The sequence below is a fragment of the Pseudomassariella vexata genome (genome assembly GCF_002105095.1).
Source record: "Pseudomassariella vexata strain CBS 129021 chromosome Unknown BCR38scaffold_20, whole genome shotgun sequence".
In the NCBI taxonomy this organism is placed as follows: Eukaryota; Fungi; Ascomycota; class Sordariomycetes; order Amphisphaeriales; family Pseudomassariaceae; genus Pseudomassariella; species Pseudomassariella vexata.
The window spans coordinates 527,795-542,020 of record NW_024467975.1 but is presented as its reverse complement, the minus strand read 5'-3'; the positions used below and the strand labels follow the sequence as shown (position 1 = coordinate 542,020).

General features: G+C 51.6%; 4 protein-coding genes across 4 annotated transcripts; 3 read left to right on the top strand and 1 right to left on the bottom strand.

The window, feature by feature from the left end:
* Window positions 1-128: 128 nt before the first annotated feature.
* Window positions 129-1,089, bottom strand: BCR38DRAFT_110867 (uncharacterized protein). The gene is made up of 2 exons (XM_040853376.1): window positions 217-1,089; window positions 129-138 (listed from the first exon to the last, which is right to left on the bottom strand). The coding sequence occupies exon 1, from the start codon at window positions 894-896 to the stop codon at window positions 336-338; it is 561 nt and encodes a 186-aa protein (XP_040710634.1). The 5' UTR covers window positions 897-1,089; the 3' UTR covers window positions 129-138; window positions 217-335.
* A 533-nt stretch (window positions 1,090-1,622) lies between these two features.
* BCR38DRAFT_110822 (Fusaric acid resistance protein-like-domain-containing protein) lies at window positions 1,623-5,137 on the top strand. The gene is made up of 2 exons (XM_040853374.1): window positions 1,623-3,728; window positions 3,778-5,137. Exons 1-2 carry the CDS (start codon window positions 1,793-1,795, stop codon window positions 5,025-5,027), a joined length of 3,186 nt encoding a protein of 1,061 aa, XP_040710633.1. The 5' UTR covers window positions 1,623-1,792; the 3' UTR covers window positions 5,028-5,137.
* Window positions 5,138-8,183: 3,046 nt separating this feature from the next.
* Window positions 8,184-10,766, top strand: BCR38DRAFT_414122 (kinase-like domain-containing protein; the record flags this gene model as incomplete). The annotated part of the gene is made up of 4 exons (XM_040858897.1): window positions 8,184-9,429; window positions 9,633-10,224; window positions 10,275-10,429; window positions 10,480-10,766. The coding sequence occupies 4 exons, from the start codon at window positions 8,184-8,186 to the stop codon at window positions 10,764-10,766; spliced, it is 2,280 nt and encodes a 759-aa protein (XP_040710632.1).
* A 1,514-nt stretch (window positions 10,767-12,280) lies between these two features.
* Window positions 12,281-14,173, top strand: BCR38DRAFT_414121 (indoleamine 2,3-dioxygenase family protein; the record flags this gene model as incomplete). The annotated part of the gene is made up of 2 exons (XM_040858896.1): window positions 12,281-12,735; window positions 13,144-14,173. 2 exons carry the CDS (start codon window positions 12,281-12,283, stop codon window positions 14,171-14,173), a joined length of 1,485 nt encoding a protein of 494 aa, XP_040710631.1.
* Between the last annotated feature and the right edge of the window lie 53 nt (window positions 14,174-14,226).

Here is a 14,226-nt window from a genome sequence, read left to right as displayed (position 1 = left end):
GAGTCGTTCACATACCTCCAACTGCTTATCTACAAACGCATCATGAACAAATGTAGAATACTGTTGAATGGGTGGACTAGTTTGTCAAGTACCCGCAGCAGACTGCTCTCGTTATCATTAAATACCTGGCTGAGCTGTCTTCGGGAATTGCGTGTCATCTTCTGAGCCTTCATCAGCGCTGTTGAGGCGTATGTGAAGGAGGACAAACAGACGAACCTGGTTTTCTGTGCTTCTCTGTCCCGTTGCGGCCTTCACCCAATACCCACCCGATAGTCATGACTGTGGTATTTATCGCAGAATCTTTGGTCCGTCTTCGGTTCTCGGATGGTATGCCCTCAGTCTCCAGCAGTAAATTCGTCCCTTTGGCTTGCCTCAGCCCACTTCGCCTGTACTTCTCTTCCTACCCTCTCGAGTCGGGCAGCGGCTCGTCGGCTCTCCAGCGTATGCTCCGCCGTGGGTGCTAAGACAGTACTTAACAACATGGGGGGCGCATTGCTGTTGCCCTCTATAGCCCCGGGCTCGTCTTGTTGTCGAGGTGTCGTACTCGTGCTAGCTTCTCCCCGGAGAGTCGGTTCATCTTCCCCAGCCGTCTGACCTTGGATGCCCTTCTCCGTTGCCAAATCCCCCTGACCATTCGCCAAAAGTTGGCAAGGAGACGTAGGTATTAGAAAGGAGTGTAGTAGTACCGGCCCGTTCGATGCATACTCCACCATGATGCGCTGTGGGTTGCCAAGTCCCAGACGCAATGCCGATTCATGCGCAACGAGCGCCGTATGCGACAAGGACGAGAGGGATTGTAGTTTATGCGACGAGCGTGAAGACGTGATGAGTGGAGTCAGAGCTCGGTCGGTCAGGTGTACAGAGAGATTTGGATGTTGTGACGGAAGGTTCGCCATTCGGGAGAGCTGTTTGGTACAATCAGCAATAAGATGTGTCGATCGAAGAAAGAGGTGTGGAGAGAGCTCCTGATGGCATCTCAGTGATCAATTTTGGGTTTTCAGGCAATGTCGCAAACTGAACCACAAGACCTGCGGTTTGACAAGTCGAAGCTCACCTGATCTCGTTCGAGGTTACAAGGTTGGACGTTGCTCGATGTAATTTTAGTTCAGGGTAGGGGTAGCTATGACGGTATCCCGTTATGTGACCTGTGACCAGGCGCGCAGCGCGCTATGGCTAAAATGCACGATGACGCACTAGCACTGCGTAAAAACTGGTGGTTGGGTCTTTCCCCCCAGTAGCTCACCAGCAGCTCGGGCACCTTCTCATTGGTCGATATGGGACCTGTGGACGGCAGTGATCACACATCTTCGTCAAAGCTCACAACACCCACAGTTTGGCTGCCGTCTTCGAGAAGTTCAGGAGTGCTCGGAAACCACTTGTTATATACCTCTGTACATCTACCTGTACACCTTCGATCAAGAACCTCAAAATATAACCCTCAAATTGAATAGCGGATACCTTCTTTGTGCGCACTCCTAGATACGATCAAGCTTTCTATATTTTGAACTCCATGTCGGTTTTCACCTCTACTCGTTAAATCATGCCAATGCTCCACGCACCCCGTGTTCAGAAAAGTCGGCCATGACACCTTTGGCGAGCCGCCAAACCACAATCGGTGGTGGAGATGGATCCTTGAGCTCCTCAGGTTCTTTGCCGCCGCGACGAGCTTGTCCACCGGCGCGAAGTGTGGGTGTTTTTTTATCACAGTTCTCGTTGTCTTCCGGTACTTCCGTCTCTGCCTCCGTTTTCTGGAGCTGCGGCACTGTCAGCAGAGGTTCCTTGGCTAACCGCAATGACCGGACGGCAGAAGCTACGGAATGGCACGTGGATCATTCCTGGAACTGGCGAGCGCTCACAGCGGCAGTTCACTCTTCGAGCCCCGAACCTCGATGGCCCCGGCGATGGCGATGGCATGCGCTCCCTTCTCGAGCAGGAGACGATGGGTGAGAAGCTCCGAGTCTTGACACATAATGCCAGGGTTGGCGCATATGATGCATGGGTATGGTTGAAGTCTGAGAAAGGGAAGGGAACACTCAAGTGTTCTGTTGCATATCTGTTTGCTAGCCTGTGGACCTTCTACCCGCCGTTCGCGAGGTTCCTGGGCCCCATGGACGGCAAGCACATCGTTGCCACCATTACGGTATACTTCCACCCGTGGAGGACGACGGGATCCCAAATCGAAGCAGTGGCGATAGCTGTCGTGGCAGTACTGTACGCTATGCTTGTTGGGACCTTGTCCATGCTCACCTCTGTCGTCGTTGGATCTTCCTGGCACCAGGTTAAGCTCTCTTATGCCCTGATTCTCCTGATTTTCATCGGTGGTGGCTTGGGGTTCATCGGATGGGTCAAGCAGAAGCTGAACAACCCGCTTGTTAGCGTCGGGGTTAGTATCGCGTCCATCGGTATCATCACTATCGTGACCAAGGAGAACTCTGTTCACAGTGGCGTCTTCAGCAACCAGAAGATCGTCCAGTCCCTCAAAATTTTGCTAATAGCCACGACCATTACTACTATCGTCAATCTGCTCCTTTGGCCGGTATCAGCGAGGATTGCGCTGCGAAACACCATGCGTAAGGCTTCCGTGTCACTTGGTGATATGCTGTCCACGGTTGCTAGAGGCTTCCTTAGCGGCGCTGAGGACAACCTGGGCTGTGGGGGTTTCGCTAAGTCAGCCGCTGCTTACAACGTTATTATGACGACCATGAATAAGAACTTGCGGGAATCAAAATACGAGTATTACTTTGTTGGGCGCGAGGAGGTGTACAAGAACGATAAGGCTTTGGTGAGATCCATGGAGCGCCTTGCACAATCTCTCGGCGGCCTAAGAAGTGCGGCGAATACTAAGTTCGAGTTATTGGAAGAGAAGACGAACGGCGGAACATTCAGTGGGAATATGTCTCCCACCAAGATCAATTCTCCAACTTTGGGTCGTTCTACGTCAGGTCCATTGAAAAGCGGAAGTAAAATCGACTTACTTTCATCCATCGATGAAGCTCCAGATGAGCGCAGCGATGTTGAGGATGACCCTTTGCCAACTCTTTTCCGTGAAGCACCTCCCTCGCTAGCTTCAGGAGGTCTGCCTCCAGATGCTCTTAGGACACCATCCGAGATATTTGAATTATTCATCACTCGTCTTGGGCCTTCAATGAAGTCGCTTGTTCATACATTGTCGCAAATACTTCAAGACCCACCATTTGGCGCTCCAGGATCCCCCATCACCGTCAACGAGCAGTACAAGCAAAGTGTGGAAGAGGCACTCAGTTTGTTCAATTCAGCAAGAGCAAAGGCACTTGAAGAGCTTTACAGAATCATAGAGCTCGATAGATCAAGACCAGAGAATGTCCAGGCAGATTACGAGGAAGTTGCGGCTGCTTGTGGTCACTTTTCGTTCACCCTACTCAGCCTGGGGGATGAAATGCAGAGATACTTGGACTCTCTGGATGACTTGGAATACGCCACAGAACAGAATCGTCGCAGCTGGAACTTCTTGAAGTTCTGGAATTATATCCAATTGCGAAACAAGCAGGCTATTCAAGATCCCGAGCAGGATCCCTTCATCAAGCCAGTGAAATCTCTCCGGAGGTCAGCTCTTCCGAAAGGCATACCTGACGACATGATGAAACGGCGAGACTCATTTAGCTGGGACGCTGCACCTCAAGCAAGCCAGTTCTTACGAAATACGTCTCAAAGGCTGTTGAAACTTGGCCGATTCCTAGCCACAGATGACAGTATGTGACGTCCTTAATTTTCTTCAGCATAGGCTAACACATCACCCAGTACGCTTCGGTCTGAAGGTCGGCATTGGTGCCATACTCTATGCCATGTTTGCCTTCATCCCACAAACGCGGCCAATTTACCAACACTGGCGTGGCGAATGGGGCCTCCTCTCGTTCATGATCGTCTGCAGTATGACAGTGGGCGCCGCGAATACGACGGGCTTCTCGCGATGGTTTGGTACACTTGTTGGTGCTGCTTTTGTTCTTCTGAACTGGTGGATCTCGGGCGGCGATGCCATCCCACTCGCGATACTCGGATGGCTCGTTTCCTTTGGATCCTTTTACCTCATGGTAGACCGAGGCAATGCACCACTGTGCCGCTTCATTCTTCTGAGTTACAATGTATCTTCGTTATACGCGTACTCACTATCCCAGCAAGTCGAGGATGACGATGATGACGAAGGTGGAATTCATCCCATCATCAAGACCATTGCCTGGCACAGAGTTGTTGCCGTCTCTATGGGAATCCTCTGGGGTCTTATCATCTGCCGCGTTATTTGGCCTCTATCGGCCCGCCGCAAGTTCAAAGAAGGTCTCTGCGTCCTTTACCTCCAAATGGGCCTCATCTGGAAGCGCGGTCCTCTTGCCATTCTCCTCCGCAATGACTCAACCGGTACATATATGAAGGTGGGCGAGCAAGAGGCCATGCAGCGCTACGCCAACCAACTACAAACCCTCCGCAGCGCTGCCACTAGCGAGTATGAGCTACGGGGACCCTTCCCGGCTGAAGCTTATGGCCGTATCCAAGCATCCACTCAGCGACTGCTAGACGCCTTTCATGCCATGAGCTTGGTCACTCAGAAGCATGGTCGCCTAAGCACGGGTGAGAAGGCACTGCTCTATCACACAGCTGAGGAGCGTTCACAGCTTTGCGCACGGACATGCCACGTCTTCCAGGTGTTGGCAAGCAGTATTATGCTCGAGTATCCGCTGACGGATGCCATTCCCAGCGTCGAAGGAACACGTGACAAGTTGCTGGGTAAAATATTTCGATTCAGGAAGGGGTATGATGATGGAGGGGAAGAATCGACCGGAGAGCCGAACGGCAACGGGAACGGAAAAAGTGCTATGATGGGCACTGTGACCAAAGTGCCCAATTTGGGGACCGTCACAATTGAGGAAACCGACTATGCGCTATTGTACGCATATGCGCTGGTTACTGGCCAGGTGGCCAAGGAACTCAAGAACGTTGAAAAGGAGATCGAGGGACTGTTTGGGAGACTGGACGAGGATGCCCTTTTGTTGCAGTAATAACTTGAAGGCGTCTGGATGTACTTGGACGCAACCGTTGCTCTAGGTCTGTGTGTCTCTGGCAGGCTAGGTTTTTCATGATGGATGGTATCGTTCCTACGATATTGGCAGGAGTTTATACATAGCTTGGAATTTTTTGAGGCGATCAAGGGTCGGCCCCTAGGCTGGAATGCCTCTGTTACTGCGCGAGCAAGAGCGTTTTGTCCCTGATTCCACTTTATGCTTTACGCACATGTCATTCAGTCAAGATCACAAATACCCCTGTTTCCGTTTATTGAATTGAGTACTAGTCTTTTAAGCTCTATACAGAACCCAGACTTTTTCACATATCTACGTGATTAATCGAGTTTTCGAGTAATCCATGGGGAAGTGCGCAGAAAACCAGAGTCTGGAGCGACAACATGGCTTCGCCCGACTTCAACAATACTGGATCACAGCCTAATCCGGGAGAGAACCAAGGCATTGCTAATTATGCCAGTACTGTGGGAAGCTGTGGCCTCAGATATGGAGGGGTACAACGCAAACAGGCACGGATTGTAATATCTAGGGACCCCTCGGGGTCAAGTTGGGATTGGTTCCTCACGCACCTTTATAGTACCAATACAGCCCCCGGTAGTTGGAATCCGAAAATTTCCAGGGAACGGAGTAGTTTCCTCTCACTACCAGAAGTTCCCATTCTCAACTTTGCTCTCGCTGACAGTGTAAGCAGGCAAGATTCTGGGTTATGTGGTTGACTAAGCGGGAGCATGTAGACTCCCAACTGCCCCATCGGAAGAACAAGTATCGCTAAATACTGAAATACGAACTTATGTTTCAATCTTCAAATTCTCTACTCTGGACATTCTCTTAATATTCAGAAAAACTCAAGAGTCCATCATTTATCTGTGCGTCTGAATCCCAACTGAAACCAACATGCTTCGATTACGCATGAGAACCATGCTGCGTAGCACATAACTCTCTACACTCACTCGATTCTGTAGCAAGAAGCAAAATCTCTATGTGTTCGCTCGGTCATTCAGCACGAGATTTACCGGCCAGTGGCAAATATGGCATTAGAAGCACCCTTCGCACTACATTATGGTCGGTTGGCGTATCCATGGAATCTATACCGCTGACTTGATAATGCTTTTACAGTGAGCTCGAAGAAGCTATTGAATACACAGTGTTATATGACAGATCATCGAACAGCAACAAGGAATTTTGGTATCGGCTGGAAAGCAAAGCCAGCTCGCTGGAGAACAAAGCGAGATCATTCGAGGACACGGTAGACTCCCGTCAGCGGTTAGAAAGTCAGAATATGAGGGGTATTTCAGACTTTGAGCACCGGCGAAGGAGGATCATATCCAATACTGCGGAAAGGTGTATTCTGGCACAACATATTACTAACGTGCTATTGGCAAAGGGTCAGTGGATTTGGAGCAGGCACGTTGAATAAACTCTACTCTTCAACCGTTGAGGCCACTATCGTCGAACTGGTTTTATACAACATAATACTGGCCCCCAAATTTTCATCCTTCAATATAGCAGGATCACTTGTATGTCTGCTTAGAGTTGACCTAGTGGCATTCAGTGACCTTTGATGGAATTTGGCGTGCATGGAGCTAGAGATGCAAGACTGATGCACAACTGGGCATCTAGATGCTGCAAAGCTGCGACATGGCAAACTCTATAATTGCTTTTGCAGCTCCTGGAAGCCATTGCCGCGGGAGACGACGTAGCTTCCCATCTAGATTTAGAAACATGCGCAACTGCCCAATGGAGAAATGAGCTCATTGCGGTTGATTTAGGTGATGGTGATGTCCCATGTGTTTCTGGCTAGTGTAACCCCGCCACTCCTGCCGCCCGCCGGGCACTGCAGATGGCACAGATCACGACCCCTTGAGAATTCCAGTGCATCTCTATATGTTGACTTTAGCGACATCCCAGAATGAGTGAATTTGTATTTTATTCATCTTACTTCATTGGCCTATGTTGGGAAGGTCTACATCAGATGTCTGGGCATGTTCGGAGAGGTCTGGCACGTGGTTAACCAATTGCTTCGAAGCTTTGTGTCTGTGTCTGGGGCACGGTGGCAGAAATCGTTGTCTGTTACAATACCTGACCTCGAAGACTTATTATACTTAGCATCCGGCATGGTCACACCTCTTCTTAAGGAAGGCACAGAGTGAACATAATCATAGTTGGGCGAATTAATCAGCCAACACAGGTGTTAGGGTGCCTGCCTCTGGTCATTTATTGGAATGCCCTGAACTATTCCACTGGATGTACCGTTTAGCATTCCGTCATCCGCTTTGGGGCAATGGCGATTTGACCCCAGAGCCCCAGACTTGTTCGATTTCGGGGGTAAACTTGCTAGTGGAGTCTGATGCACTGTTTCCCTGCTCCAACGGGGTTCGTCTTTCCACACCGTTCGTTACTTTAGTACCTTCCCTGTTCGACCTCGGGTTCATGATGTTCTGGCCCACATCTTTGATCGGGGCCTTGTCTTCTGATTGGGAAATCTCACTTTGTGCAACTTCTCATCTCTCTCACACTTGTCGTTGAGACCTTCAAGCTGCACCTTCCAGGTCAGGTCGACTCGTTCGTATCTGATCAGACTGATCTTGGGTGCTACACGGGTAACAGCTCCGCAGTTAAAACCGGCCAATCGTTGAGGTTCCTCCCCACCAACATATTCCCAGGAGCCAGATTCAAGGTCCTTGCCAGCCCTGCTCCTTCCCTCAATTGTCCTCGTGCGTTGTTGGTGCGCATACGATCCAAGACACCTTCTTCAACTTTCTCATAGACTCGCACCGGTGGCCCTTGGACATTAGGCCAGAGGCTGACGCCGTACCACCAAGAAGCATCTCGCGTTGGAAGTTGGCGGCAACAGCCATTCTTCTTACATTAAAGTAACATATTTGTGCGTTGGGAGAGTTTTGGGCCTGAGCTGTCAGTGGCCTAGCTGCTTCAGACGGTACGTCACTCGTGGTAGCGCTTCCGACAGCTTTGGCCAGAGAGACCCTGTCAACTGCCAGTCCACCCCGTCACCATCAATCAGGTTGCCGTGAACGCCCCTCGCTACGGCTACAGGATCTGATGCCAACTTCAAACCCATCCGACCAGCCAAGCCCGCCATCACGATTGTCGTCCACCCGCCGAGTGCGCTTCCACGACATGGCACCCAAAGCATACGACGAAGAGGAGCTCTCCATCTCCCTGTCGCCCTCGCAGATTCGGAGACAGACCCCCGGCGGCCGCGTACCAGAGATTAATGTCACGTCGCATCCAGCACCCGAATCCTCGCACAGTGGCGGTCGTCACGGCACCTTCTTGCCTAACCAGCCGGGCACCCAGGCTCGAGATAAGATCAAGACGGAGCAGCGCGTTGGCGCATACAACATCCTGAAGACATTGGGCGAAGGGTCCTTCGGCAAAGTCAAGCTGGCCGTCCACAGGAGCACCGGCCAATATGTCGCACTCAAGATTATCGCGCGCAAGAAGCTTATTAGTCGTGATATGGTCGGTCGCGTCGAGCGCGAGATCGAGTACCTTCAGCTGCTGAGGCATCCTCACATCATCAAGCTGTACACTGTGATTAAGACCCATAATGAAATCATCATGGTGCTGGAGTATGCTGGCGGCGAACTGTTCGACTATATCGTATCCAACGGCCGCATGGACGAGGACAAGGCGAGACGATTCTTCCAGCAGATGCTATGTGCGGTGGAATACTGCCACAGACATAAGGTCGTGCATCGAGATCTCAAGCCCGAGAATTTGCTGCTGGACGACCAGCTCAATGTCAAGATCGCCGACTTTGGTCTGAGCAACATCATGACGGATGGGAACTTCCTCAAGACGAGCTGTGGAAGCCCCAATTATGCCGCACCCGAAGTCATCAGCGGCAAGTTGTATGCTGGGCCTGAGGTGGATGTCTGGAGTTGCGGCGTGATCCTCTATGTTCTGCTCATAGGACGGTTGCCCTTTGACGATGACCACATTCCTAGTTTGTTTGCAAAAATCCAGCGGGGTGTCTTCACGATTCCTGGGTGGTGTCCCGAGGAAGCGCAGAAGATGATCAGAAAGATGCTGGTGGTCAATCCGATGCAACGCGCAACCATCGATGAGATCAAACAGGAGCCCTGGTTCCTGAAGGACTTACCCTCATATCTTGCCCCTCCGGTCGAAGAGTTTCTCAATACAGGCGTGGACCCTAATAAGGCCATTAAACCAAGTGATATTGCCCCTCATGCCCCTCAACGGGTTCAGGAGAAGCTGCATAACGAGGTTACTGAGAAGATCAGCAAGACTATGGGGTACGGAAAGAAGGATGTTGAGGACGCCCTGGGCGCAGACGAGCCATCTGCTATCAAGGATGCGTACATGATAGTCCGAGAGAACAGGCTGATGCAAGTAAATCGTGAGTCGACTCCCACCGAACCCCTCGTTGCATTTCTGTACACCCGTTCGCAGCTTGTCCAAGCAGGACCAGACTCGCCAGACCTTCACCCAAGCCCCTCCCTTGGCCTTTATTCCATTCTTACTGCTCGTCCACAATCTGGAGCTGTTAACATCTGTTCATTGGCTGCATGGCATAATAAGCTAATAATATGGATTCCGCAGCTGCCTACGGTACCGGCAACGACAACCCGTATTTTGCGGCCTCGCCGCCCACTGCCAGTCACGAAGAGAGCATGGCAAGCGTCAACACCGCTTTGAACGAGTTATCTCTCAACAGGGAACACGAGCTTCACGAGTCACAGGCCAGTCCCCTAGCGGATTCAGCCAGATCTACGACCTCGACCATTACTAGCACTTCGCCCCGTGGCTACGTCAGCAAGGTTGGCATCCTCCCAACGAGTTTGCCAGCTCTATACAAGGAGTACCTAGAACGCCAGAATGCGGGTGTCGAAGAGCCACTGAACAGCCAGCCGGTTCCTGATATCCCCTTGCAGCCTCGGACTCCTGCCGAGCAACAAGAGGCAGTTCGCCGCCTCAAGCCACACTCCAAGAGCGCAGTCAGACTTGATGATAGCAATACACGACCGCAGACCATGACACCGGTCGCGCCCAAGAAGCCGAGGCCGGTTCGCTGGCAATTCGGTATTCGCTCACGCAACGCCCCCTGGGAAGCCTTGCTTTGCATTTATAAGGCATTATCAAAGCTGAAGGCGACCTGGGTCGTTGATGAGGATTATGAAAAGGTCCATGAAGAGTATGTTTTTGCCAGTTGCTGCGTATCATTAGATTTACTGACTTGATCAGGGATGGCAGTCGCGGTCACGCTCGCAAGAATTCATCTCATAATCCGTATGAAGGGAAGGCCCCAGAGGACATTGATCTCGCAACTTTCGACCCCCTCAAGTACTACCGCCTCCCTGCGGACCCTTGGCACATTATCTGCCGCTGGACCAAAGAGGGTGAGTTTGATATCTGGTGGGACTAATCTGGCAGTGCTAAGAAAGTATAGATATCCGCAGATCCTCGGTCTCTTCGGGCACCACCACTGCTGAAGCAGCGTCTGAAGACAATACCTACGTATACTCCGTGGTTGACAAGCGCCAGCAGGACTTTGTCAACATGCGTATGGAGATCCAAATATACGAGATGGAGTATGGCGTCTACCTTGTGGACTTCAAGTGTGCCGGCTACGAACGACCCGACGGAACGATGCTTGAAGAGAAGGACGTGATGAGCCCATTCCCATTCCTGGACATGGCAGCTAAGCTCATCATGCAACTGGCAGAGGCGGATTGAGGCGGAGTTTTCTTCAAGTACTCTCCAAGAGTCAGTATCTGCACGGGTCATTTCACATTGTTACCGTGCTTTATTCGGATCATAGACATCCTTGTGGATTTACCCCTGGAATCCTGTAACCACACAGGTGTCATTCGAGCCATGAAAGATAACCTTTTCTGGTTTCCGACGTTTTCAGGGAAATCACCACTCTTCATTTGGTTCAGCATCGACGGTGTCGCAAAAGACCTGCATTAGACCCCGAGATGGCTGCGAAACTCTTGCACACAAGCGCAACTTGGGCGGCAGGACAATCCGCTCATTGGTATGGAATTTTGAGGACACGAATGTATGGATTATGGAACATCTGCGATGGAGTTTTAGGGATGCAAGTAAAGGAAAACGCGAGGTGGAGTCTGCTATACCCCCAGAGGAGGATCGATTTGTTGATTTGGATTGGCGAGGCTCTCTCAATTTCCCCAAAGCCATGGTATGAAGGATGGGTTGTGTGTTCTTGCATGGATAGGTAATGGTCAACAAGACATCAAAGTCTCGCATAGTTTATGGCATGGCACACAGCATTGTTGTTGTTGTTGCTGCTTTCGGACAATCCAGCAGCAGTTTCGCTGGCGGTGTAACGAGCCGGTGGAGATCACGAATCATATCTGTTGAGGACAATCTCATTACGTACAGTCAGTCCCTTGAATTGGCGCCCAGATGATAAGCTTGGATCCGTTGTCCAAATCCGGCCAAGAGTCCCGGGCTCCCGTTAAAGAAGGTTCACGCGGCTTATGTGCTTGAGTCAGATGCATGAGGCCGGAAACCATTCCGGCCTCCTCAGCCGGTCAAGGCCGGCTTGAAGAGGTATTACCAAGCAACGCCCTAACCTCCACTGCCATTCGGCGCGATGCACCGGGCGGTCGCAGTCCTTACACGGATTCCGTCAACTGAAGACGGTTCAATTAGGCCACAATGCGGAGCGACAGCACCGGGATCGATGGATATGTTCGGCCGTCAATGTATAATGACTTTCTAGGTGCATCCGGCTGAAGAAAATAAAGTTGTCACGGACGGGTAGGTGCACTCTGGCACTGCGGTATCGACACCACTGAGAACGCCGGGAAACATCGCGATGGCTGTCGTGAACAGGCGAATGGAGTTGGACACTGAGCTGGGTTGGAGTCTGACGTGGGTCTGTTCGGCAATGAAAGCGAGGGCAACACACAGCTCCTGATGCAATGACGACAGGCTCAAATTTCCTATCGGAAAGCTCAAGGCTCGAAGTCACGCGGGGAAACGTGGAGGTGAGGCCGGAAGACTTCCGGCCTCAATGTATATCTACAGGATTTGTGGCGGTTTAGCGTTTTGGACAATTCTCTTCCTTATTCCATCAGAGTTCACCACTCTCCCCCGAGTTCCTACATGCAAGTGCCCAAGTGAACCCAGCTATTCTCAAGTCAATTTGTTACCATATCAACCTTCTCGTCGTCTTTTCTTTTACACATCAAGACACTCACACGAACACTCCCAACAAGATGGCATCCCCACCACTCTCCCCCTCCCTCCCCTTCGAGGTCCTCGACGACACCAAGCCCGCCGACAACTCCCTCCCAGCCTTCATGGTGTCAACGACGCGCGGCTTCCTACCCCGGATGGATCCCATCGTGTCCCTCCCCGCCGAGTTCGACATGGTCGAGTCCATCCTCGCGCGCATGCCCGTGAAGACGCTCACGGGCGAGCCGGGCTTGCTGTTCTACGGCACCATGGGCGACGTCGTGCTCGATGAGCTGCCTGACTTGACGGATGCCGTCGAGAAGTACAAGGATGACTTGCCGATGCAGAATGCGCTGTATAGAGATTATTCGTTTTTGGCGTCGGCGTATTTGTTAGAGCCGTGTCATATTCGCTTCATGAATAAGCAACCGTATGGGCTGGGGAGGGATAGGTTGCCAGTGCAGTTGGCAAGGCCAATTGCTAGGTGTGCTGAGCTGTGAGTATTTGGTTTTGATCTGTCGCTTGCTTAACTTTGCTTCTATTTTCGTCTTTATTTGGTTTTCTTGGTCGTGTGCTGTCAGGTGTCAAGTATCCAATGGCTTCATCCATGTTATGTCGTCATTTTCTTGAAATATATCTCATCACTACCGGTTGATACATCGGCATGATGGCCTACCCAGACCCTTTGGCCTATTTTGTCTCTTTTCTTCTTGTATATACACTATCGTCTTGTCATACCCCGACACCCCTTACCCTCTGGAACCCCCTCTAATACATCTAATGTCCTTCAAGTGTCACTCACCATCCTCACCTTAAGCAAGAGTCATCTCCGTTCTATTCAAGACACGTTAATCTTTCAAACTTACCAAACGAGAATAACTTGCTAACCAACCCCACAACGTAGTTGCGGCTTCAAACCATTCATGGAGTATGCAGGCTCCTACGCCTTGTTCAACTATAAGCTCGTCGATCCCGTCCAGGGCCTAGCCTACGACAACCTCCGCCTCATCCGCGCTTTCGAGCATGGATTAGACCCAACATCTTCGGAAGCCGGGTTCGTACTCATTCACGTCTCCATGGTGAAGCACTCTGGCCCCCTAGTCGCCGGCGTAATGTCCTGTCTCGACGCATGCGCGCCAACCGCCAACCACTCATTTCCCCTGTCCCAACGCAAAGCTTTCAACGGCGGCCTAACTTCCATGCTCTCGGCCATGGAGAAAGTAAACGGCGTCATGGAACAGATGTGGAAGAAATCCAAGCCCACCTCCTACACGTCGTTCCGGACTTTCATCTTCGGCATCACGTCGCAGTCCATGTTCCCTAATGGCGTCGTCTACGAGGGCATCAACGACGACAAGCCCCTCGAGTTCCGCGGCGAGAGTGGCGCCAATGACTCCATGGTCCCGCTTCTGGACAACTTCCTGCAGATCGGCATGCCCGACACCCCACTCACCGAGATCCTCAAGGACTTCCGCAGCTACCGCCCCGGTGACCACAAGCGGTTCCTTGAGTGGGTGGCCGGAGAGTCGGCACGGCGGGGAATCCGCAAGTTCGCGCTAGGATTGGGCGAGTCCGAGGACGGCGAACAAGGAGACTTGCTGCGCGAGTCGAGGGCGCTCTGGATCAAGCTCATGAATCAGGTCCGCGACTTCAGATGGCGGCATTGGTGTTTTGCGCGTGAGTATATCCTTAAGCAGACGAGTCATCCAACTGCCACGGGTGGAAGTCCCATTGTGACGTGGCTGCCGAACCAGTTGTCGGCGGTTATGGAGGATATGGCCGAGGTATATACCCAGGTGGGAGGTAGTGGTGGTGGGCTGGGCAAGGATTGTATAGAGATTATGGAGTTGGTTGAGAGGCAGAGTGATGGGCTGAAGAAGGAGGTTAGCAAGTACTGTGCAGAGCGGGGGGTCAAGGCCGCTGGGTACGCTTAAGGGTTGGAGAGATAGGGGCTTTCTGAGTACTGGAGACATGTTTTGGGAGTCAA

What these genes read in the sequence shown, in the direction of transcription:
- BCR38DRAFT_110822 (XM_040853374.1), top strand. Translation starts at nt 1,793, where the DNA reads ATGACCGGACGGCAGAAGCTACGGAATGGCACGTGGATCATTCCTGGA. An exon ending in ATTCCTAGCCACAGATGACA is followed by an intron (nt 3,729 to 3,777) that starts GTATGTGACGTC and finishes CACATCACCCAG; the next exon opens with TACGCTTCGGTCTGAAGGTC.
- BCR38DRAFT_110867 (XM_040853376.1), bottom strand. Translation starts at nt 896, where the DNA reads ATGGCGAACCTTCCGTCACAACATCCAAATCTCTCTGTACACCTGACC.